The sequence below is a fragment of the Ahaetulla prasina genome, chromosome 1 (assembly GCF_028640845.1).
Source record: "Ahaetulla prasina isolate Xishuangbanna chromosome 1, ASM2864084v1, whole genome shotgun sequence".
In the NCBI taxonomy this organism is placed as follows: Eukaryota; Metazoa; Chordata; class Lepidosauria; order Squamata; family Colubridae; genus Ahaetulla; species Ahaetulla prasina.
In genome coordinates this window covers 268,888,844-268,914,442 of record NC_080539.1, presented here as the reverse complement: position 1 = coordinate 268,914,442, position 25,599 = coordinate 268,888,844, and the positions used below count along the sequence as shown (strand labels likewise).

Sequence of the window (25,599 nt, the reverse complement as noted above, 5' to 3'; positions counted from 1 at the left end):
TGGTAAATTGAGGATTATCTGTACATTGATTTCAGTTTTGCTCTGTCAAGTTTGGGTATAAATTTGAGTTAACAAATCATACTTAAATTACTTCATTACTTCATAACATTAATTTGGTTCAAAAGATGAAGCTTTATAATAATGGTTCATAATATGATTGCTAACAAAAAAGAATATGATGATGGGGAATAGTTCAAGAGGAGTTAGAGTAGAGAGAGTGAAACAGATCATGCCAAAAATAGTAAGTGCTTGAGTTATCCAATGTGCATTGGATACATCAAGCTCTGACTGGCTTGCCATACCTGGAGGGAGGGAGGAATTGGAGAGCGCGGCGGCAGGAATATGTGTGGATTTCTGCTGCATTAAAGGGGTTTGCGTGGAAAATATGTACCCCCTTCCGCTGATGAAGGACATGTTGTCCCATTTAACGAAGGGTAGGATCTTTACAAAACTACACTGGAGGGAGGCCTACTACGGGTCAGAATGAAGCAGGGGGATGAATGGAAAACGGCTTTCAACTGCCCCCTGGGGAGTTACCAGTACTACTACCATCCCAAAATCTCAAAATTTCAGTCTTTCACTGGCATAGATGAACTATTTAAGCTGCAATTTTACTTCTAAAAATATTGAAAGGAAAATGTTCTTATTCCAACAGCCTGTAAAATTCAATGATTTACCGTTGTTTATAATTTCTAATTTTACATCTTTGATGGTTCTTAACTGTATATTAAAAAGGGTTCGTAACCCTCCTTCAATTTGTCATTCATGGGTCATAGATGTCAATATAAAATTATGTCTTATTAATGAATGAATAACTGAGCTGTTTTTATCTTCAGAATAAGATGAAATTTGCATGCAAAAACAATTGCAGTGAGTTTAGCAGCAAAAACTTTTAAAAGTTGAATTTTTAAAAAATGATATATACATTTTTTTAAAAAAATAATTTGGTCTGAATCATGACATTTACAGGCTCCTTAATTGGAAGAAAAACAGTCTAGCTTTTCTAAACTTTTCTCAACCTATTGCTTAATGGGAAATGCCCATGAAAACTACAAATTGTGTAGAGATATACTGTTAGGAAAGATATCTGGCAAATTACAAAAGGAGTGGTTCCGGAGTTTGGGAACTAAATAACTTTACATTCTGATGTTTTAAAAACAACAGAGATACCTACCACCTTTCTTTTTGAACACAGCATGCAGCATTTGCAAGCCAAACTTTCAACAATCAAAGCAAAGTCTAATCAAAGTGATTAGACAGCTTCTGATGAATCGTTCTCTGGATTTAGAAGGTAGACCTATTCCTCAACCCTTTTCTTCCCAACTTCTTTCCAACTTTTCCCAAGCTGCATAGTTAAAAACTGATAGTTGTTGTTACAGACAGAGCTTTTGTTTTTCTATTGCAGTTTAAGACATTTAATAGCTCACAAATGCCACCAATATGGAATCATAGGGATCCTGCTTCACTAGGTGAAAAATATAATGGAAGCTACGTACAGTAGTTTGGGATTCAGCTACATTTTATCTGGATGTAATGCGGGGATGACACAATTTTAAATGGGTTACTCTGAGCTGTATATTCTTCAAGTTTCATCAAAGGTAGGGGTGTCAAACTTGCGGTGTCATGTTGTTGTCACTTGACATATCGTGACTTTTTCCCTCTTCACTAAAATGGGGATGGGCATGGCCTGCGCATGACGCATGTGGCCCACAGGCCGCAATTTGACACCCCCAATCTAAGGCATGCTCATTGAGTGAGACAAAAGTTTATTTGTAAATTTTAATAACACATACCGACATTTTGTTCAGCAACCATTTAAAGTTACTGAGGTGCTGAAAAAAATAGCTTTACAGCCCATTTATGACCATGATTGACATTATAATCAGTACATATTGTCCTATGCATGCTCTTTTTAATTTTTACTCTCTGTCCCCCTTCCTGAGTAGATTAATTGGAGAGAAAGGGATTGTCTTTCCACTGCTGGGGTGACTGCAGTGCTCTCAATGTGTAGAAGAGCAAATAACTTACTCTCTTGAAATCCCTCTCCAATCCCTCTGTGCTATGCAGAGAGATGGAGGAAAATAAGGCAAAAGAGAGACTACTCACAGAAACTGCACTGTGAATTTACTGTTTACTGAATGTAATACTAAAACATCAGATATTTCAGTCATTTTTCCTGTGAGAAATAAAAGCCTTCCATTTATTTTCAGTTATTTTATTTAGTAATAATGAATTGAAATACCATTGAAAGCAAATTCATTATGTTTCAAAATTATTTGAACATTCAAAATATTCATTTAAACACACACACACACACACACACACATATTAAAAATAATATTTTTAAAAGTTCATTTTATTTTAACATTTTCCTTATTTTATGTTAAATCTTTGAATTTCATTACATTTATTTGCATATTTAAAAACTTAATTTGATGTTTACAAGAATCATACAAGCAATAGGTTACCTGGACATAATCTGCAAATCATAAAAATTAATTGATTGTGGGACAAAAATGTATCAGGTTCACATAACATAACAAAGCAAAAAGCATATGTCTTCAGGGAGGAAAACATATTTTCACACTGAGTCATGCCAAAACTGACAAGAATGTTCTTAAAAGTAGGCATCCAAATTATTCAGCTGAAGTAGCCAAACCTGTTGGGATCACTTAATTTGAGGAATCTGGAGTCTTTATTTCAGTTGAGACACAAAACATTTGGCAAACACTTCAGATTATAAAACAGAAAAATAAGGACCTTTGTATACTTTGAGTTTTTCTCCTATTACCTTAGCCTTATACAAAGCCACAACAATGTGGGTCAAAATACTGTTTAGATCTCAGCTGATCTACATAACTAAGACAAGTAATTGATACTGTAAATCTATTACAGTAAAATTTTCCTTGATTATATGAATCCAGCAGATACAGAAAACATACACCTGCTATATTTAGTTTTTATGTAATTTAAAGCTAAATGGTAGGGCATAGGCCTGTGATGGTGAACCTATGGCACATGTGCCACAGGTGGCACACGGAGCAATATCTGCGGGCATATGCGCTGTTGCCCTAGCTCAGCTCCAGCTCGCATGCATGCACTGGCCAGCTGATTTTCAGCTGGCCTCGCTCACACCACCCCTCCCCTCCCAGAAGTCTCCACACATCCCGTTTTGGATACCAGGTAAGTACAGGGCTTGCGTGGAGGCTCTGGGAGGGTATTTTCAGCCTCCAGAGTGTCTCCGGGAGGGTGGGGAAGGCCATTTTCACCCTCCCCAGCCTCCAGGAAAACCTCTGGAGCCTCGGGAGGGTGAAAAACGGGCCTACTGGGCCCACCGGAAGTCAGGAAATGGGCCATTTTTGGCCTCCAGAGGGCCTGCAGATGGGTGTGGGAGGCAGTTTTCACCCTCTGGAGGCTTCAGGTCGGCCTGCTAGGCCCAAAATGGGGCACGGGGGGGTTGTGCACATATGCGTGGGGGAGCACAGAGGGTAGGGTGCAGGGGGGCATTGAATTATGGGTATGGGCACACATATGTGCGATTCCCTCGCGCAACCCCTGCTTTTGGCACGCGACGGCAAAAAGGTTAGCCATCACTGGAATAGGCTATTGGATATAGCTTGGTACATGAACTGTATTTATTCGTCTGCCCATAAAAATAGCTCTTTTCTATTCTTCGTCAATAAAGACGAGATGAGATCCTGAAACTAAAAAAACTCTTCTGGGATTGGAACAATGGCTCTAAAAAGGCACTCAACCAAGAATTTTAGCAAAGTTTTGTATCAACAAACACATACACACACAAGGAATCAATAGAACAAATATCTTATCTATAAATAAAAATCATTTAAGAAATAATGCCTTGCTCTGTTATATTTTGATGACAAATATGCTTGCTTATATGGCCATATGTTGTCATATTATCAAATGATGGATCAAACCATCACTGAAAAAATCAACAATGCCATTAAAAGAGAGATGAAAAATGAACTATAATTTCTGAAGCTGTGGGCTGTCGTATTAGTTTGATACAATAACCTTTGTGCTGCACATGAAGACTTACAACTTCAATTTTGGGTTCTCCATCATATATGAAATTCATAAAACAGCTGACCAAGGAAAACACAACAAAGCTATTTTTAAAGAATATCATTTTAAGATTCTGTGCAGCTGATGGGCAATTTAGGGAATGGAGAAGATGCTACCTCACAAAGTACAAGAAGCATTGTAAAGATAACAGCTCTCAATGGGTGGCCTAGTTATAATGATGTACAATACAGGAAGATTTTTGTAATATTAAAACAATTCAGATAATAATAGCATTTGCAGATGCATTATGAACAAAATTTGTAAACATAATTAGGAATATCTAATATAATTAATGCTAAAAAAAATACCATCGGAGACCAAAAATGAGAAAGAGAAAAGAATTATGAACTGGAACGTAAACATTTCCAAGTCCTTTCAATCATTCACTTCTTAATACACTAATTCAGTGGTGGGTTTCAAAAATTTTTACTACCGGTTCTGTGGGTATGGCTTGGTGGGCATGGCATGGCTTGGTGGGTGTGGCTTGGTGGGCATAGCAGGGAAAGGATACCGTAAAATGTCATTCCCACCCCAATCCAGGGGAAGGTTACTTCAAAATTTTCGTTTCCTCCCAATCAGCTGGGACTTGGGAGGCAGAGAATAGATGGGGGTGGGGGCAGTCATAATTTTTACTGCCGGTTTTCCGAACTACTCAAAATTTTCGCTACCGGTTCTCTAGAACTAGTCAGAACCTGCTGAAGCCCACCTCTGAACTAGTTGTAACATTACTGGTAACATTTATGGTTTCAATGGAGCTCTAAAAAAAAAACAAGACGTACAGAAGGTTAAATATAATGATGACCTCAATGGACTGAAAGTTCTTAGTAGAGGCTGATTGTTTTTGTTTTGGTTGCTCAAGCAGCTTATCACACTCCTTTAGGAATCCTTAAGGAAGCCAGGAATTTTAAATATTTTTGCTAAATCCAGGTTTATAATTCCTGAGCAGCAAGCACACTAAACTATTTATTTTCTATTTAGCAAATAAAGTAACATCTAGGAAACGTAAACATGAATATCCTCTTAAAATAATGCATTATTCAGTGAGAAAACATGCTCCTGCATTTCTACTGATATCAAAATCTCTTTAAATCTATCTGCCAAGCTATCTCTTTTTAAAAAACACTACACTAGCTAGGCTAGTAAAAATAGGAAATTTGAAAAAAATTGTAAAAATAGGAAACAATATAGACAACAATTTGGTATTTCTAAATGGCATGTGAATGCAAATACCATGATATTTGCCAATATTATGATAATGTAGCTTAATATTTGGTAACTCAGTAATATATAGCAGAATCTGAATAGCAGATTTGGAATATCTGAGTAATGAAGAATAATTTCCTCATAAATTGAAACTATATATATTTTTATTTTTCATCATATCAATCTTTATCTATTACAAATCTTTAAAGTATTAGTTAATGAATTTATATGGAACAAATCATACTTTTTTGTTGATTAACCATGTCCACCAATTACTTTGCCAAATTAGCACTTGTATCAAAAATACCCTACACCTAATAACACTCTAAAGTAATCTTCAGTAAACTACCGTTTGATTCTATGGGGTATTACCAATTCTATAACATGCTTACAGTAATTAAATTACAATTTATAATACAATATTTTGAATAGTTTTAATATTTAAAATTTACTGAGGTGTAAAAACCCAAAATCTCTGCAGAATAATAATTAGCATTGCATCATAAGCAAAAAGTCAAATCTGAATGTATTATAACGTTTACATAAATGAGCAAATATAAAAACAAAGTTCCAAAAATGCAAAACATAAACAGATAAAATGAACAAAAGTGAAGTGACTCACTTTAAGTTTACTATTAAAAAAGTTTAATTAGTAAAATTAAACTTTTTTGCCATATTTAATATTTTCCTACTCTACAAATCCAACTGAAAGGGGAAATACATTTCCTAAACAAAGGAAAGTCAATAAGACATTTGACCAATGAGAAATACACCGTTTTTCCCCGAAAATAAGACCCAACCAGAAAATAAGCCCTAGCATTATTTTTCAGGAGGCTCATGATATAAGTCCTACCTCCAAAATAAGACCCCATTATCATCAGCTCTCGAGGGGGAAGAGAGCATGGCCAGCAAAGGAGGCGGTGAGCATGTGGAAGCCAACAGTGTCTAGCAACAGACCAGCGTCCTGACCCACCAGCGTCTAGCAACCCACCAGCGTCTTGACCAGCACACTCTGGGGTTGTGTAGCCCGTGTAGTGGAAATGGGTCAGAGCGCTGCAACTGCTGGGCTGGCCCTCCAAGGAGGCAGAGGCGCTGAAGGGAGGCACACAATCTGGCCCACCAGATCCGCTGCATGGCCACCTGCCCCAGTGCAGCCATAGGCAAGCAAAGACAAACAGTGGGAAGGAGAAGGCAGGTGGCCACACAGCCGGTGCACTCTGGGGCTGTGTAGCCCGTGCAATGTCCGAGCACTGCAAACACCAGGCCATCAGCAGGTGGAAGCAGAGGCATGGGGGGGAAGCACACGATCCAGCCTGCTGGATGCACCACACAGCCACCCGCCTACTCCATGCCTCTGTCTTTGCTTGCCCGCAACCATGATGGGGCATGCAGCCATGCGGGATGTCTGGCAGACCAAATCGCATTCCTCCTCCCATGCCTCTGTCTCTGCTTGCTGCTTGGAGGGCTGGTCCAGCAGTCACAGCAACAGACTCACCTGCGCTGTGTGGGCTGTTCAGCCCAAGTGCTCCAGCTAAGGGGCTGATGGGCTGTGGCTGCTGCCTGACACCGTCGGCCCCCACACACTCACCGCTTCTTGTGCATATGTCAGTGGTCGGGCTCCAGGGTGGCGAAGGCCAGTCCCTAACCATAACCCTGATACCGTGTTTCCTCGAAAATAAGCCCTAATGTGTCTTTTGGAGCCAAAAGAAATATAATACTCGGTCTTATTTTTCAGGGAAACATGGCAGTACATTCCATTTTAAAAGGATTAATATTTATTTACTTCTTGCTGTACCAATTAACCAGCTTGGAAAAGCCAGATTGCATTCTGTACTGGCAAAATTACATAATTATTAGTATCCACTGATCATTATCATGCTATGGAGGAGTGATAGGTTTGCAAACTATGGAACCATATATAAGTATAGAAAAGAAGAACAGCTTAGGTAGAGTCTGGCAACCAGAATAACATTGCAGAATGTAGGAGACCTTCTGAACTATAATAAATCAAAAACTATGTTGGACAAAAACAGTTTCACATTTCAGGGTGTGTATGATAAAAAAAAAGAAGGTAGGGTAACAGAGACCATTTAGTACAGGGGTGTCAAACTTGCATTGTCACAGCGGCGTCACATGACGTATCGGGACTTTGTTCCTCTTCGCTAAACCATCCAGCCCGCGGGCTGTGAGTTTGACACCCCTGATTTAATACTACCCCCTCCCTCCATTTTGAAATCATTCATAAAGGTTTTGAATTTGAGTGATACACATATAGTTGTTTAAACAAACAAATAAATAGATTCAAATAAATTCCTGTATAAAGGTAAGGATGATACCATGGGGCAATTTTTTACTGATGGCTACTTTTCAGTTTGTGTAGCCTGGGGACATAAACAGAGTCACTGGAAGAGAAAAGTCCAATTTGTGTGCTAATCTCTTGTTCTTTCTAACTGGTGAAAGCAGACGAAGGAGGTTTAGAGATATTCATTAACCAAAACCATTAATGACTCAGCATACAAAATTGCACCAGAGTAGAAAGTTGTGGCTTCTGTTCAAACATCTCTGCTATACTATGGAGATTTGACTGGCTATCCCTTGATCGCTAACATGCTGATTCTTAGGAAGTGTTTACAAGCCTGGTTTTGATTATCCTGGAAGATTATCTATGGTGTGAACTAAATATGAAAAGCCATTTCCCTTTGAGGCCTTTCTTAAGATGAAGAGAATCAAGTTCAACTGTTTGGTTTCCTGGATTTCATTATTATTAACCACAGAATCCTTTCTTATCTTCTTGAATAGAGAAAAAATGATACATAATAATTCTTATTTTTTAAATACACGTTTAAAAACACTTTAAAAACATTGGTGATAATGCCTTCAGCCATAAATCACAGAATTTCAGATCTGTTTACTAGGATCTATTTACTTTTATCATGTGGAAAAAGCTGAATTTTTGTTTGTTTGTTTTGTGTTATGGCAGCACATACTCAAGCTTTATATCTCCAGAGCCTGGGTATTTTAATTAATTTGCAGCTGCAAGTTTCTAAAACATTTGAAAAGCTACAAATAGATGGTAAACAATCAAAATGGAACACAGTGGCCTAGTGGTTAAGATGCTGGGCTTGTCGAACAAAAGGTTGGCAGTTCGAGACCCAATTACTGCAAGACAGGATGAGCTCCCGTTCCTGCCCCAGCTCCTGCCAACTTAGCAATTCAAAAATATGCAAAAGCAGGTAGATAACAGAGGAGGAAGGTAACAGTGTTTGCGGGGGAGGTAACAGTGTTCATGCACCTCAACATATAGTGATGCCAGCCATGTGACTGCAGAGGTGAAGCTAAGCAAGATCACATCAAATACCTGTACAATTAGCACAGGGGCCCCTCAAGGCTGTGTGCTCTCCCCACTTCTCTTCTCTCTGTATACCAATGACTGCATCTCCAATGATCCATCTGTTAAACTACTGAAGTTCGCAGATGACACAACAGTGATCGGTCTCATTCGAGACAATGACGAATCCGCATATAGAATAGAATAGAATAGAATTTTTATTGGCCAAGTGTGATTGGACACACAAGGAATTTGTCTTGGTGCATATGCTCTCAGTGTACAGAAAAGAAAAGATACGTTCATCAAGGTACAACATTTACAACACAATTGATGATCAATATATCAATGTAAATCATAAGGATTGCCAGCAACAAGTTATAGTCATACAGTCATAAGTGGAAAGAGATTGGTGATGGGAACTATGAAACGATTAATAGTAGTGCAGATTCAGTAAATAGTCTGACAGTGTTGAGGGAATTATTTGTTTAGCAGAGTGATGGCCTTTGGGAAAAAACTGTTCTTGTGTCTAGTTGTTCTGGTGTGCAGTGCTCTATAGCGTCGTTTTGAGGGTAGGAGTTGAAACAGTTTATGTCCAGGATGCGAGGGATCTGCAAATATTTTCATGGCCCTCTTCTTGATTCGTGCAGTATACAGGTCCTCAATGGAAGGCAAGTTGGTAGCAATTATTTTTTCTGCAGTTCTAATTATATAGACGAGAGGTCGAACGACTAGCCTTGTGGTGCAACCAAAACAGTCTGGAACTGAACACACTCAAAACCGTAGAAATGGTGGTAGACTTTAGGAGAAACCCTTCCATACTTCCACCTCTCACAATACTAGACAACACAGTATCAACAGTAGAAACCTTCAAATTTCTAGGTTCTATCATATCGCAAGATCTAAAATGGACAGCTAACATCAAAAACATCATTAAAAAAGGACAGCAAAGAATGTTCTTTCTGCACCAACTCAGTAAGCTCAAACTGCCCAAGGAGCTGCTGATTCAGTTCTACAGAGGAATTATTGAGTCTGTCATTTGCACCTCTATAACTGTCTGGTTCAGTTCTGCAACCCAATAAGAAAAACACAGACTTCAGAGGATTATTAGAACTGCAGAAAAAATAATTGCTACCAACCTGCCTCCCATTGAGGACCTGTATACTGCACGAATCAAGAAGAGGGCCGTGAAAATATTTACAGACCCCTCGCATCCTGGACATAAACTGTTTCAACTCCTGCCCTCAAAACGACGCTATAGAGCACTGCACATCAGAACAACTAGACACAAGAACAGTTTTTTCCTGAAGGCCATCACTCTGCTAAACAAATAATTCCATCAACACTGTCAAACTATTTACTGAATCTGCACTACTATTAATCTTCTCATAGTTCCCATCACCAATCTCTTTCCATTTATGACTGTATGACTATAACTTGTTGCTGGCAATCCTTATGATTTATATTGATATATTGACCATCAATTGTGTTGTAAATGTTGTACCTTGATGAACGTATCTTTTCTTTTATGTACACTGAGAGCATATGCACCAAGACAAATTCCTTGTGTGTCCAATCACACTTGGCCAATAAAAAAATTCTATTCTATTCTATTCTATTTTCCGTTGGCTCAGAAATGGAGATGAGCAACCACTCCCACCCCACTCCTCCAAGTCAGTCATGGCTGGACAGGGGAAATCTTTACCTTTTTTTAAACAATCAAAATATGTTTTATCAATATTTGATGTGCTTGGAAAGATGCAGAAAGCTCTTAAAGCATTATGTTATATTTTGCCCTAGCAAACCCCAAAGAGTTTGTCCTTCTTATTAAGACTTTGGGTGTGGCCGTAATGTAAATCTCTCACAGTCAGACTTCCTCTGGGGGACAAAGAGGTTTCTGATTTAGAAAAAAAATCCTCCAGGCACTCCTTCTTCCTTCACTTTCCCATGTTCCATTGTGAAGGGCTGAATTTTTTTTCATTTAAAGCTATGTATGATGCAATATCCAAGAATGATTATAAATATTTTCATCACCTAGACAAAAAAAAAATCTCAATATACACAGTATACAGCAATGTTGTTAATTGCAATCTATACACGCAGAGAGTAATATGTATAAAAGTTAGGATTCACTTGCCTTGGGGGAGGGTGTGCAAGATTTTTAATTTATATTGACAGAGAAACAGGTGAATGTACTCTGCAGTGGAAAATAGGCATGAAATACCTATATAGCATCATAACCTACCCAGTCTGCCTGTCAATGAAATGACAACTTCTTCTCTGTTAATTTTCAGGAGAGAACTGAATGGTGGGAGGTGAACCCTGCTGCTATGTTTAATCAATTATGTTCACTTTTCTGCAACAGATCTAGTAGTAATGGACATCCTCATGACACCCAGGTAACACTTCAGGAGCTGCACTGGATATCCAGTAGAGTTCAAAATATTGTGCAAGTGCTTTGAAGCCTGGTATGGTTCAGGATCTGCGGGATGGCCATCTCAGAGTCCCTTTTGTCTGTCCACTAAAATTGAATGTGCATATTCATCTCCCTTCTTTTAGAGATTGCCATCTACATAGGGATTGTGGAAAAACAGCTTTTTAGTCATAGCATTTCTCCTGTGGAACAACAAAGATAACTGAATGGCCTCTTTTCTCCTGGTTTTTAGAAAATCCAGATATTTTTTTTCAGGACTTGGCAGAATGTTATAACTGTTTCCTCAGATGGTTTTTTTCACATTGGCTGTGGAATGTTGTATATCCTATTTTTTACATCTTATTTCTTCTATGGATTATTTGGATTGCTACTTCATTATTTATTTAGGTACTTTGGGCCATGTTGACGCCTGGTTACTGCCTGAACAAATCCCTGCAGTTTTCTTGGCCTGCTTTCAAAAGTGGGTTGCCATTGCCTCCTTACTAGGGCTGAGAGAAAGTGACTAGTCCATGATCACTCAGCTGGCTTTGTGCCTCAAGCCGGACTAGAACTCCCAGACTCCCAGTTCCTAGCCTGACTCTCTAACCACTACACCAAACTGGTTCTTTGGACTGTTATTATCTATTAATAATAATCTGAATTATGAATATGGAAATTATATATCATTTAGCACTATTTTGATTGGAATTACTTATATCTTCTAAAATAAATTCATAAAATTTAATGTTATTCTTTTATCTTATGAAACAAACAAAAGAAGCAAAACCAAACAGCCTTTCATCACTAGCAATATTGACAATTCCTGGTTGCTTCAACAGCCAAATGATTATTTTAATAAAATATAGAAATAAAATAGTCCCAACTTCTAGAATTTCAGCTTTCATGTCTAAACATTTAGACAAAGACATAAATACAGTATAGTGTAACTGCATGACTGTAAATTACTGTTACCTGCAATGAATGTTTGTGGAAATGTAAAAGACAGTTGAGCTGTAAGCTGAGTTCCATCACTATGTTAAGTCATTATTAAAATATGATTTGTCCAGATGACTAATAGTTCACTGTTTCCAATAAATCATAAACTGGAATCAAAATTTATGATGTAAAATAAGTGTATACTAACTATGACTCAGTATGACTTTACAATGACTGAAAATTATTTTTTTCTGTGTTTCACAATTTTTCATGTCACTAAGCTTACAATTCTGGGTATTCTGTGGCAAAATGAAAAAAATATATTAAAAAAAATCCAATAAAACACATAACAAATTAAGTGACTAATAACTAATAAATGGTGACTAATTAATGATATGCCCTCATAGCCTCATTATAGGCCAAAAGTCAGCTGAAATTAAACAATCTTCAGGGCATTTCTCAATGTTGAAAAGAATCTGGGCAATCTTATTCTACGTCCAGGGGCAGTACAAGTAGTACTCAACTTATGACTAGTTGCTTGGTGACCATTCAAACTTACAACCCCTTCCAAAGGTACTTATGACCCAGTTCCAAAGTTCTGACTGCTGCACACACACCCTGCAGTCACATGACTGTATTTTGAGCACTCATTTGCAGTCATTTGCAGCATCCCACAGTCATGTGACTGCAATTTATTACGCTTTTGCTGAAAACTGTCATTTACTTGTTTTTTTTTGGCAAAAATTCCCCAATTGGGGACATTCTGTTGTACCTCCTGCGGAGGAGAGGCCTTCTTTTAATTATCATTTTGGTTAGTTGGGGCAAAACCATATTTAGAAAATTGTTCCTTGTCATATATATTTTACAGGGCCTCATAATAAGCAGCACTTCCCTTTCACCCTTGAAACTTACTGGCAGTTAGTACAATGGCTTTAAAATGCATGCACTTCTGCTGTCATGGGTTTATCCAGCAAAAAGCCTAACCATTTCATTTTACACCAGCTGCAGCTCCAAAGTTGTATTCAAAGGCAGTCCCATTTTATTTATTATTTATTATTTAAATTTTTATACCGCCCTTCTCCCGAAGGACTCAGGGCGGTGTACAGCCAGGATAAAAAACAGTAAATATACAAAGTTAAAAATATCAATTTAAAATACCTATTCAATAGTGGCCGAATTAAAACCGTCAGATTGACCAACCTAAAATACCCCATATAAAATTACAAAAGATTAAAAAATTTAAAATTTAAAATTTAAAATTTAAAAATTTAAAAATCAGTCCAGTCCCGCTTGAACAAATAAATGAGTTTTTAATTCCCGGCGGAAGGTCCGAAGGTCAGATATTAAACGCAAACCGGGGGGAAGGTCGTTCCAGAGAGTAGGTGCTCCAACAGAGAAGGCCCTACCCCTGGGGGCCGCCAGCCGGCATTCTTGACGGACGGCACCCTGAGGAGACCCTCTCTGTGAGAGCGTACGGGTTGATGGGAGGCATACGGTAACAGCAGGCGGTCCCGTAAGTACCCAGGCCCTAAGCCATGGAGCGCTTTAAAGGTGGTAACCAAAACCTTGAAGCGCACCCGAAAGACCACAGGTAGCCAGTGCACACTGCGCAGGAGCGGTATTACCCGGGAGCAACGAGGAGCTCCCTCGATCACCCGCGCAGCTGCATTCTGGACTAACTAGAGTCCCCGGGTGCACTTCAGGGGTAGCCCCATGTAGAGAGCATTGCAATAATCCAGACGGGAAGTGACGAGAGCATGAGTGACCGTGCATAAGGCATCCCGGTCCAGAAAGGGACGCAACTGACGGACCAGGCGAACCTGGTAAAAGGCTCTCCTGGAGACGGCCGCCAAATGATCTTTAAACGACAGCCGTCCATCCAGGAGAACGCCTAAGTTGCGTACCCTCTCTGTTGGGGCCAGTGACTTGCCCCCAATAGACAGCCGCGGTTGCAGCTGACTGTACCGGGGTGCCGGCATCCACAGCCACTCCGTCTTGGATGGATTGAGTCTGAGTCTGTTTCTCCCCATCCAGACCCGTACGGCCTCCAGGCAACGAGACAGCAGTTCGACAGCTTCGTTGGGGTGGCCCGGGGTGGAAAAGTACAGCTGAGTGTCATCAGCGTACAGCTGATAACTCACCCCGAAGCCACTGATGACCTCGCACAACGGCTTCATGTAGATGTTGAACAGGAGAGGCGAGAGAATCGACCCCTGCGGCACCCCACAAGTAAGGCGCCTCGCGGTCGATCTCTGCCCCCCTGTCAACACCGTCTGCGACCGGTCAGAGAGATAGGAGGAGAACCACCGATAAACGGTGCCTCCCACTCCCAACCCCTCCAACCGGCGCAGCAGGATACCATGGTCGATGGTATCAAAAGCCGATGAAAGATCCAACAGGACCAGGGCAGAGGAACAACCCCTATCCCTGGCCCTCCAGAGGTCATCCACCAACGCGACCAAAGCTGTCTCCGTGCTGTACCCGGACCGGAAGCCGGACTGGAACGGGTCTAGATAGACGGCTTCATCCAGGTACTGGGGAAGCTGCCATGCCACTACACTCTCTACAACCTTTGCCACAAAGCGAAGGTTGGAGACTGGACGGTAATTACCCAAAATAGCTGGGTCCAGGGAAGGCTTCTTGAGGAGGGGTCTCACCACCGCCTCTTTCAAGGCAGCGGGGAAAATCCCTTCCAACAAAGAAGCATTTATAATTCCCTGGAGCCAGCCTCATGTCACCTCCTGAGTGGCCAGCACCAGCCAGGAGGGACACCGGTCCAGTAAACATGTAGTGGCATGTAACCTCCTCAGCAGCCTGTCCACGTCCTCGGGAGCCACAGAATCAAACTCATCCCAAACAACATCAACATGAAGAATGCATTGCAGTAGTCCAGTTAGCTGGTGGTCAGTGCAAGAGTCATTGTTTTGAAGCTTCCTAGTCCAGGTAGAGTTATTTGGTGCATTAGATGCAGCTAGGCAAAAGCCCATCTGGCTGTGACTAACATTCTTGGATGCTTATTAATGTACAACCTTAGCAAGGTTAACCCAAACTTACTTCTCCCCATCCAATGTCTTTCAGCCTCCAGACACCGATTCTAGTTTTCCACAGCATCTCCAGCTTAGGTCAAGGTATTGATGTAAAGTTGAGTGTCATCACTCAACGTATTGATGAGACATATTCCAAACAGATGGATGACATTTCACAGTAGTTTCACAAAGATGCTGAACAGCATAGGAGGGAAGACCAAGCTTTGCCACACCCCACTTTGTGTGGCAACAAATGTTTGAGTACTCATCACCCAAAACTACAGCTGTGCTTCCTCTCCTATCTGACACTACTCACTCAGGCAGGAAAGGAACCACCATAAAACTGCCTCCCTTTCCATTCTAACAGGCAGTTAATAGTATCAATGGCACAGACAGTTTAATAGGACCAGGAAAGTCACATTCATTCATTCCAGGTCCCAGTGAGATTTATCAGCATGCCTGAACCCTGACTGAAAGAATCAAGACAACCTATTTATTCTGGGCTGTAGCTGATATAACCCATCACCTTCTCAACAATCTTTCCCCAAACAAAAGGTTATATAAATACAGTTGGATTGAGAGATGGCTTCTTCAAGAGAGGGCTAAGCCACCACATTTTGCAAAGCACATCACATCCATCCACCAGGTTTGTCTAATTACCAACTGCAGCCAGAGACCACAGATCCCTGACAATTCAGACATCTAGATTCAGGGTAGAGGGAACTGGTTTAGAGCAAGAAATGTGCTCTATTATCCCCATTCTGTTCAACAGCCTATTCAGTAACTCACCATATTTTTCTCTCCCAACAGAATCCCAATATGAGATCCCACTGTAACAACTTTAGCATCTGACATTGACTATTCATCCAATTCCTTTATGGCTCCGACAGTTCACATAGTTGCTCTGCATCAGGGACCTCTGTAGACCAAGCCTAGTTCTCATACCCAGCTCACAGCAATCCAAGAAAAGTGAGAAACACAATCTTCCAATCAAATAAATCTTTTCGTATTACAAATCCATCCCTTGAAATGTATAAATACTTCATTAACCTTTTAACCCCACCACAATCTTAGGATTCTGAGAGTACTGTGTATTTCTAAGACTGAGTCCAAATCTTACTTGATGCCTCTTCTCTCATTTATAATTCTTTTGATACACTTTGTCCATCCTAAAGATCCCTTCAGTTCCTCCAATACACTTTCAACAATTTTATCTAAAACCCTCTCCACTTTCCTTTGCTTACATCCCTGTAACTTCTCACTATTCTGCCAGGCAAATCTTGGCTAAACTTCCCTTAAAACAAATTATACTGGCTAGAAACTCTATCTCTAATTAGCTAGCTAAAAAAAAAGAAAAAAATTGTTCAAATTCTATACACAATGTGAAAGAAAAGTAAACATGAAAAAGGATGAAATTTCTGAAGAGTCCACCCTTGAATCATTGTACATTGACATTTATATAAAATTTGACAAATTTATGTATATATCCTTGTATACATTTAGATACAGAGATGTACATCTCAGACTGGTCTTCCTCAATTAATAAAAGTTTGCAACTCCAATACATGTCTTAACAGATTCTTCAACTCATAACATTTTCTAAACCACTTAAATATTATAGAATTTTACTGTATATCTCCTTAGGTATGAAATATAACATTCTAGTTTGAGACAAAGGGACAATGAAGGGACAAAATCAATACTCAAAATAACTATAAATGTAACCTTAATACAAAAACAGTTGCAATAGGTGAACCTACAATACTTGCTAAATGGAAAGGTCCTGCTAATTTATGAATAGCAGCAAGACAAAGCGACAAATACAGCTTCTAAAGTCAAGTATGCCAATCATTTTCAACCCCCAAGTTTCCATTTATGCTGTATAAACTAGCAAGCTAATTTATGAATAACAGCAAGCCATCATGACAAATACATTTCAAATCCTTTTTTTTAAACCCACATAATACAATTTCTAAAATCAATGCCAAGCACCTCCAACCCCTATTGTTTTTCAACTGAGACAGCCTTCATAGGCATCAGTTTATTCATAAGGTAGCCCAGTACAGCTCATGGCAATTCAATAATTTTAAAACAGTATCATGTACTGAATAGATGCAAAATATAATCCTGCACATATACCTGCCAAGATGAATGCAAGCTTTTGCAAAATGACATTCCATCTAAAAAAGAATCATGGGAAGAATACTTCTTTTATGACAAAGAGAGTGACATGACGGAGACAATGTGTTACTCACTCAACTTTTTTTAGACTAGTACCATATAGAAACCAAGCCTTGTCTCCATCACTAGGAAAAACGAAAAATTTTAATTGCAGCACACCAAGGAAGCTAGTTGGAGTGCCACGAGGAAATCACAAAGAAAAACCGTTTCAGAGCTTCAACTCTATCTATCAGCAGAATAAGTACAGGAAACAGCAATATTTTTGCTTTATTCAGAAATTGAAATGCCTGAACGGATATAAATACAAAGACAACATGCCTTGTAAATTGTTATTCTCCAAGAAAACAACTGCTTCCCTTTCTGCAGTAGAGAAGCTACAAAATTGTTAAATCTCTTTGTTTTTTTCCTAAACAAGCTACTGCTTGGATTTCATTATGTTTTTTCCTCAATGTTTTTATTGTTCTGCTGTCACTGAGTTTTGTAATCCCCTCTCAAATCTTCAGCAAGCATCTTGCACTATATCAGAATGGCCTTTTATTATTTAATAGCTTCTATCTTTAATTGCTCTAAGCCTCTTAAAAAAGGGACAATCCACATGTTGGAAAACCCTGCCTTCTGCCAAGGTCCCTGTAACACTTCATTCAACTCAACCATAGGCAACAGGTTCTATTACGAAGTTATTTGGCCAAGTATAGCTGACGTTTTGTCTACAAGTCACTTCAACAGCCTGAAACCTCCAAGCAATAGAAACAACCACACAGGTGAAACCTGTTGCGTGTGTGGGAGAACACAAAAGGAAGTTTCGAATGAACGGACACGCACACCTGAGGTGCTAAGATTAAAAACAAAACAAAACAAAAGGTATCCCACGCTCTCGTATACATTAACAAAAGCAGTATTTCTTTCACTTCGGTCACACAGGGCCCTTCCCTCCCCTCCTCCCCACCCGTGACGTGGAGACAATTGAACGAAAGTCAGATGTCTGCAAACCGAACAAATCGTCCTTTTTTCTTTCTTTCTTTTTTAAATTCCTACGACTGTCGGCTTTAGTCCCGGGTGAAAACGAAATGCCTGGAAAGTGAGAAATACTCACTCAATGAAATAGCTGGCTCCCTCTTCCGAGAATCCCTCCTCCCAGCCACGGGGCAGATCTACAAGAAAAAAGAAAGGAGAAAGACGGGATGGGGGGGGAGGTGGGGGAGAGAGAAAGAGAGCCGGGAAAGAAAGTGGCCAAGAGGAGGGAAGTGAGATGTTTGTGCCCTGGAGACAGGCGAGCATAATTCCCAGCCACACAAAGGTCGTTATCCTCCCCCGCACCCCTTCCCCAGGGAGAGGGAGAGAAAGAAAGGCAAACACAAACACCCCGCGTGGGGCGCGCCAGGGGGAAGAAACGCGCGTGGGGAGGGGGGGGTCTCTCCCACCCCCTCCACCCTCTCCACCCCACCTCCCGCCCCGAAGCGTCTCCCCGCCGGCTCTTTCTCGGCGAGGAGCCCGGGCTTAGGGCACCCACCTGAGCGGATCATGTGGCCTGAGTTGACGGGCTCCCCGGTGCGAGGATGCAGCCAAGTAGTTGCGCGGGTCAGGTCGCTAAAGAGGGAGAAGCGGCAAACATGCACCTGTTAGTCCAGCCCGTGGAAAGAGAAGTCGGCGGGGAAGGAAAGGGAAGCGGAGGGGGGGGGGGAGAGAGAAAGGGACGCGCTGAAGCGGCAACCCCGCCCCCCCCTCCCTCCCGCCTGCCTGCCTGCCTGGATTTTTTTTCCCCCTCTCTCTCTTTTCTTTTTCTTTTCCCGCCCGGTGTCTTACTCGATGAAGAAGACCCGGCCGTCCCTGCAGACGCCATAGGACCAGTGCTCAGGTAGAGTGTCCCGCCCCACCGCCTTGGCCGCCGCCGCCGCCGCCGCCATGTTCGCCCCGCGCCCTGCCCGACTGCCCGCCGGAGAGGGAGGTGGGGAGAGAAAGAGAGCCGGGAAAGAAAGTGGCCAAGAGGAGGGAAGTGAGATGTTTGTGCCCTGGAGACAGGCGAGCATAATTCCCAGCCACACAAAGGTCGTTATCCTCCCCCGCACCCCTTCCCCAGGGAGAGGGAGAAAAAGAAAGGCAAACACAAACACCCCGCGTGGGGCGCGCCAGGGGGAAGAAACGCGCGTGGGGAGGGGGGGTCTCTCCCACCCCCTCCACCCTCTCCACCCCACCTCCCGCCCCGAAGCGTCTCCCCGCCGGCTCTTTCTCCGCGAGGAGCCCGGGCTTAGGGCACCCACCTGAGCGGATCATGTGGCCTGAGTTGACGGGCTCCCCGGTGCGAGGATGCAGCCAAGTAGTTGCGCGGGTCAGGTCGCTAAAGAGGGAGAAGCGGCAAACATGCACCTGTTAGTCCAGCCCGTGGAAAGAGAAGTCGGCGGGGAAGGAAAGGGAAGCGGAGGGGGGGGGAGAGAGAAAGGGACGCGCTGAAGCGGCAACCCCGCCCCCCCCTCCCTCCCTCCCTCCCGCCTGCCTGCCTGCCTGGATTTTTTTCCCCTCTCTCTCTCTTTTCTTTTTCTTTTCCCGCCCGGTGTCTTACTCGATGAAGAAGACCCGGCCGTCCCTGCAGACGCCATAGGACCAGTGCTCAGGTAGAGTGTCCCGCCCCACCGCCTTGGCCGCCGCCATGTTCGCCGCGCGCCCTGCCCGACTGCCCGCCGGAGAGGGAGGGGTGGGGGGGGACGGACGGCTGCGGGGGAACGGGAGGGCAGGCCAGGCCAGGCGGGCTACCCGCTGCCCCTGTGCCGCTCAGCAGCGCCACCGGGCAGCGGTTAGCGGAAGGCGCAAGCAACACACACACACACGCCCCGAAATCCGCGCGACGTGTCTGGCCGCCCGCTGCCCTTGGGCGAGGAGGGGAAGAGGACACGCAGCTTTCCCCGGACGGACGGTTCATTGCCCGTGTTGCAAGCCAGGCAGGCAGCTGCTGGAGGCGCAGGGCGTTCGGTCGCCCATGGCGATCCGGGCAACAGGTTCTACCGCCCCTCCCCCTTTGTTGTGTTCTTTCATCTTCAAAGTTTTGAGGCTCCCGTGTATGAAGTCCGGGGCGGGGGGGTTGCTCCTTATGACTGAGCGGAGGGAAAGCTTCCTCTCTGAACACCGGAGAACTTTTCTAAGAAACCAAACGCTTAAAGCCCCGAGGTTTCGCGGTTATCGTCCTTTTCGGCTTGGGAGTCTCTAGTATCCAGCTGCCTTTTTACCTTCTACCTACCGTCGGACAGCAAACACTAAGTTGGGTGCGAAAGTATGCTGGGTCGAAATTCCACACAGGTCGCGTAATTTAAAGAGAAAGGAGGGATTTCATACTTGCCGTGCTTCGAAATAAGAAAGCCAGCCCCAGGGCTCTCTCGTTTTGCTGAAACCCTACCTTACATGGGGTTTAGACTTTATATCAGGAAAAGCCAGAAAATTGACTAAATTGGATAATCGTGCTTTAACAGATTTTGAGAGAAGAAAGCCTATATTCCATTTCTTGAGTCGCTTCTTTCTCTACTGTAGAACACTTACGCATAAGCGTCAGTTTATTTGAACAAAACGTGAGTGTATCTTGCATACAAGATTACTCTCTGTTTTAACTAAAATTCACCTGAGCTTTCCAAGAGGGAAAATATGGCCCTGAATTTTATACTGTAAACCTGCTGAGCATGCAAAATTTTAAAATTTGAAGTTCAGACTCAGAATAATGTTATGCTTCATTGCCTGTAGTATGGACCAAGTGGTAAAAGTTATGAAGTAAGTTTTTTCTGGCCCTTCAGATATTTCGGTGGACTTCTGTTCCAACCTGTCAAGCATGAATTCCTAACATAGAGACAAGATGATACACACTTGTTTGCTTAATATGAGTTGATCCAGATCTGCACAAGCTTCTCTCTGGACAGTGACTTGTTCTTGCTCACTATAAATTATTTTTCTTTTGCTGCTTCTGTTCTTGATAAAAATGTCATAAATAAAAGGGGAAAACACCAAAATTAGAGTTAGAGAAATGGGGAGTGAATGTAACTTTGTTTCTTTCTTTCTTAAAATATAGGAAAGTTGAATTATCATCTTGCCTGCAGACTTGGAGTACTATACATTACAAATTACCAGAAACATGAGACGAACACGTTTTATCAGATATAATTTTGATGTATATCATAGCATTTAAGATATGCTTAGCATACATTCATTAGTAATTAAGCATGTTTCTAGTTGTTTAGTTTTGTTGAAATTTTTTATTGCTTTAGAATATGACTCAAGAAGACTCTTCACTTCCTGTTTTATCTTTGTTCCAAAAAGCCCATTTAAAATTTAAATTGCTTAATGTTTAAAAAGAAAAGAAAAATGCATTTTGTTGATTGATAAAATCAGAGTTCAAGCAACATGCAACATCCCATAGATTTCTTATGATTGGCAATTCAGTAATTTTTGCAACAAATATATTTATTTAGAAGATAAGCTCTTTATCCACCACGTATAGGATCATTTATTTATTTTTATATCCCGCCTTTATTTTATTTTAATAAATATCTCAAGGACGCAAACATGCCTAATATTCCTTCCTCCTATTTTTTCCACAGCCTAGTTATTGTTGCATCTGAGAGAGAATGCCCCAAAGTCACACCAACCGGCTTTCATACCTAAGGCAGGACTAGAACTCATGGTCTCCCAGTTTCTAAACTGGTGGCTAGGTTACATTAATTGGATCTCAATATTTTTGTGGATATAATTTTACTATTATAGATAATCCTTCAAATATTGAAGTCTTGAATAAAGATATCTTACTTTTTCTATTCAAATGAACACATTTTTATTTTTTCATTTTGAATTACATATTCCTGGAATATGTAAACTATGTTTGAACTTTAAAATTCAGACAATATTTTAAAGTCCTGTATAGTACAGAATGCCTTCCACTCCTGTAGATTTTTGTCTTTCCCTTTAAAACAATCCATCATCTTAACTTCCATAAACTTTACCTGTCAGTTCTTCTATTTTTTTCCACTTCTTATGAACTTTCCTTGCTTAGTTTCATTACTCACTTAACTAAAGATAAAATTATATGAAATGATTGCTATTTTTTTGGCCTTATGAATCTGATCAATTCTCAAAATACTTTAGTGTACCCATATTCATTTATTTATATTCATCGAATTTATTCATCAAATTTATATGTTGCTCATATCCCACTTGATCTCAATTGTGTCTTCAAAACTTTTTTTTTACAATTCTTCTTTTAAATCTCTTATTTTCCTCACCTTTGTGCAGTTTTCCTTTGCCTGTTTCTTTCAATTATGAACCACAGTTTAAAAAGGACCAGATGAAGCTACTATTAATAAGATATTTAAATATAAGTAGAAAATAATTCTATGTATGTACTTTGTATGTACTATGTAATACTATGTAATTATAACACTATGTATGAACCTTGTTTGGTTTGCAGCCCTGAAATTTCAAGCACTCTCAGTCTTGGTATTAAGGAATAAGCCCTGTCAAATTCTCTGGGATATACTTTAAACAACTGAATAAAGTCGACGGATGGGAAGAGATGCAGAAAATTAGCTATTTTAAAACAAAGTAATGGTAACACAGAGGGGGAAAAACAGGATAATCACTGGACAAAAAGACATGTAACAGCAAGATCATATTTTTATATAACCACATTAATATGGGATACGGTTAAATATGTCTGTAAATGACACTTCAAAACAAAAAAATAAACCTTTCAGAAGCCTGAATGCTTGTGGAAGTTTGGTTCAAGTTTTCCTCAAATAAGGAAACTTTTTTCATATAACACTAGCTCTATCCAGTCAAAATACATATTGACCAAGTGTATCCAAGAGCCATTTTGGTGTAGTGGTTAAAGCACTGGGGATTTTAATCCTGCCTTTGGCACAAAGCTATTTGGATGGCCTTTGGCACTCATTCTCTGTGTTGTAGGAAGAAGGCAGTGGCAAGCCACTTCCCAAAAACTTGCCAAGAAAGCTAGAATACAGGAAGTAGCCCAAGTAGTCACCAAGAGTCAATAGTTGACTCAAGAGCAAAAAAAAAGTACATGTAAATAACTGATGGCTAAAAGTGTGTAAAGGAATTCCTTACAGAATACCCAGCAATGGAAAAAAAGTAAAAAATGTCCAAAGATTTTATTGAAGTGATATACCAAACCACAGTTACATTTTAAACAAAACAAAAGTAGTATTTCTGTTTTCGCATGAGAAGGGAAAATATTGGTATACAAGTTGGATATTAAGTAGGAGCATAAACATTTGGAAAAAAGAAACAAGAATTTCAGCAGATTAGGATGGAGGATTTTAAAAAGACACAAACTCTGGGAGAATGAAAAAGAGAGAATGTGTTTAGAAAGCTATTCTCTAGAATACTAAATTTCTTTCCAAAACCAGAAGAAAATCTGTGCCAGTGCTTTGCAGCAGCTTTTTTTTTAAGTTAAAAGCTATATTTTAATTGGACAGAGCATTAGTGATTTTTCAATGGGTATTTAATATTAAGTTAATTTTATAATAGCAGTAGTCATGCTTTCCAGAGATCCCATATCTGATGAATTAAAAGATAAATATGTACTCAGGTTGTGCTCAATGACTGGTGACCACACCCATGGGAAGAAGTTTCTCAATAGCCCCCTTTAGCAGGCTTTAAAAAAAACTTCCTTGCTTGTTTTGCATACCTGTAATTCCAGGCACTCTCCTAAGAAGGCCAGCCCTGCTTAGATTTCTCAGATTTCCAAGGTCAGCTAGGTGCTGAAACCTGCCTGAGAAATAGGCCATGTTTATACACTTGCAAATCAGTTTGTGTTTTATGACCTGTCAACTACCTCATTGTTTCTTCAACTTTTCAAGATCACAGATAAACAAACAGCATTTATTTTATGAGGAACAGCTGTGAATGTACCTTTAAAAAGGAGGGTGGGGCGGAAAGAATGTTGAAGATGATTGAATATATAGTTTAATACTACTTCCACTAATGTTTTGACTATTTGCAATGGCTGTTCATATAAGGTTTTTTTTTGCTGTGAAATCAACACGAGTTAAAGTAGACAATGAAACACATGTTTGATTTACTAATTATACTGGTAGTCCTCAAAATGCAACCATTCATTTAGTGACCATTCAAAGTTACAACAGCACTGAAAAAGTAACTTATGATCAGTTGCTTATGACTGTTGAAGCATCCCATGGTCATGTGATCAAAATTGGGTTGCTTGGCAACTGGCATGTATTTATGACAGTTGCACTGCCCTGGGGTCATGTGATCACTGTTTTTAACCTTCCAGCCAGCTTTCAACAAGCAAAGTCTGGGGGAAGGTGGATTTGCTTAAAAATCATATGATTCACTTAACAACTGTGGCCAAAAAAAATTATGTGTGAGCAAAACACACATAACAACTGACTTGCTTAGCAATGAAATTTTGAGCTCAACTGCGATTGTAAGTCAAGTTATCTTTATGTTTTTTTTTATACTACAGAATCAGTTATAATAAAAGTTTAGCTATAAGAATTTTCCCTTTGAATTTTTTTTCCATGTAAAAGGTCAAAAGTAAATTCTGTGCATGAGCCTTCTGTATAATGAAATAAATCAGCATGGTGCAAAATTCTGTATTTTAGAACACTTGCGTACATATTTCACCTGTCAATTACAAGTAGATTGTAAAAATAGGTATGTCAAACTGATTGAAAGTATAGACTACATTTCTCTTTAAAACTTTTAATAAAATGTATTTAAAAAAGTAACTGTTACCTACATAATAATAAATGTGTTTATTAATACTGACACTAAGTACTCAAATGGATTTGGATTATTTTAATTAAAATATTTCTCTGCTTAAATTGAACTGCTTTATTAAAATATACCCTTACTTATTTATATGCTATAGATGACATGAATATCATATATTCAATTAACCAGTATTTATTTATATGAGTAACTGTACCTTTTAAAGGAATGCTATCAGTTTGTTGACTATGCGGAACATAATACACATGCTATATATATATACACACACACACATGTACACACAGACATACACACATACAAAGACTACCATCTATGGGTATAAATTCATTAGAATAGCTGTAGTTTGTGTTGCGTTCTGCCTAGCAATTAATTCTAAGGGCCTTATATTAATAGATTCTTAACACAAGTTTGAATGATTGTATGCATGGGATGTTCCATCTATTCAAAAGGACAAAATACATTTTATTTGTAAGGAAAATGTACAGTGAATTGAGACATAGAAATTTTATATACAGGTAGTCCTTGACTTACAACCATAATTGAGCCTAAAATTTATGTTGCTAAGTGAGACATTTGTTAAGTGAATTTTGTCCCACTTTATGAGCTTTTTTGTTTATTAAGAGAAACACTGTAGTTGTTAAGTTAGTAGGATGGTTGTAAAGTGAATGTGGTTTCCCTATTGATAG

General features: G+C 40.2%; 1 protein-coding gene across 11 annotated transcripts in view; it reads right to left on the bottom strand.

Moving 5' to 3' along the window:
* Positions 1-19,109, bottom strand: part of PLEKHA7 (pleckstrin homology domain containing A7) — a 152,127-nt gene extending 133,018 nt beyond the window's left edge. For 9 of the 11 annotated variants that reach the window (XR_009152237.1, XM_058158766.1, XM_058158780.1 and 6 more), the window contains exons 1-3: positions 18,974-19,109; positions 18,681-18,757; positions 18,264-18,321 (exon numbers count right to left, since the gene is read on the bottom strand). Coding sequence is in view for 10 of the 11 variants with exons in the window: in XM_058158766.1 (XP_058014749.1) it covers positions 18,264-18,321; positions 18,681-18,757; positions 18,974-19,074 (236 nt within the window). In the remaining variant the exon portion in view is untranslated. The remainder of the gene's footprint in view (positions 1-18,263; positions 18,322-18,680; positions 18,758-18,973) is intronic. The other 2 variants (XM_058158827.1, XM_058158818.1) reach the window with 2 other exon arrangements.
* Between the last annotated feature and the right edge of the window lie 6,490 nt (positions 19,110-25,599).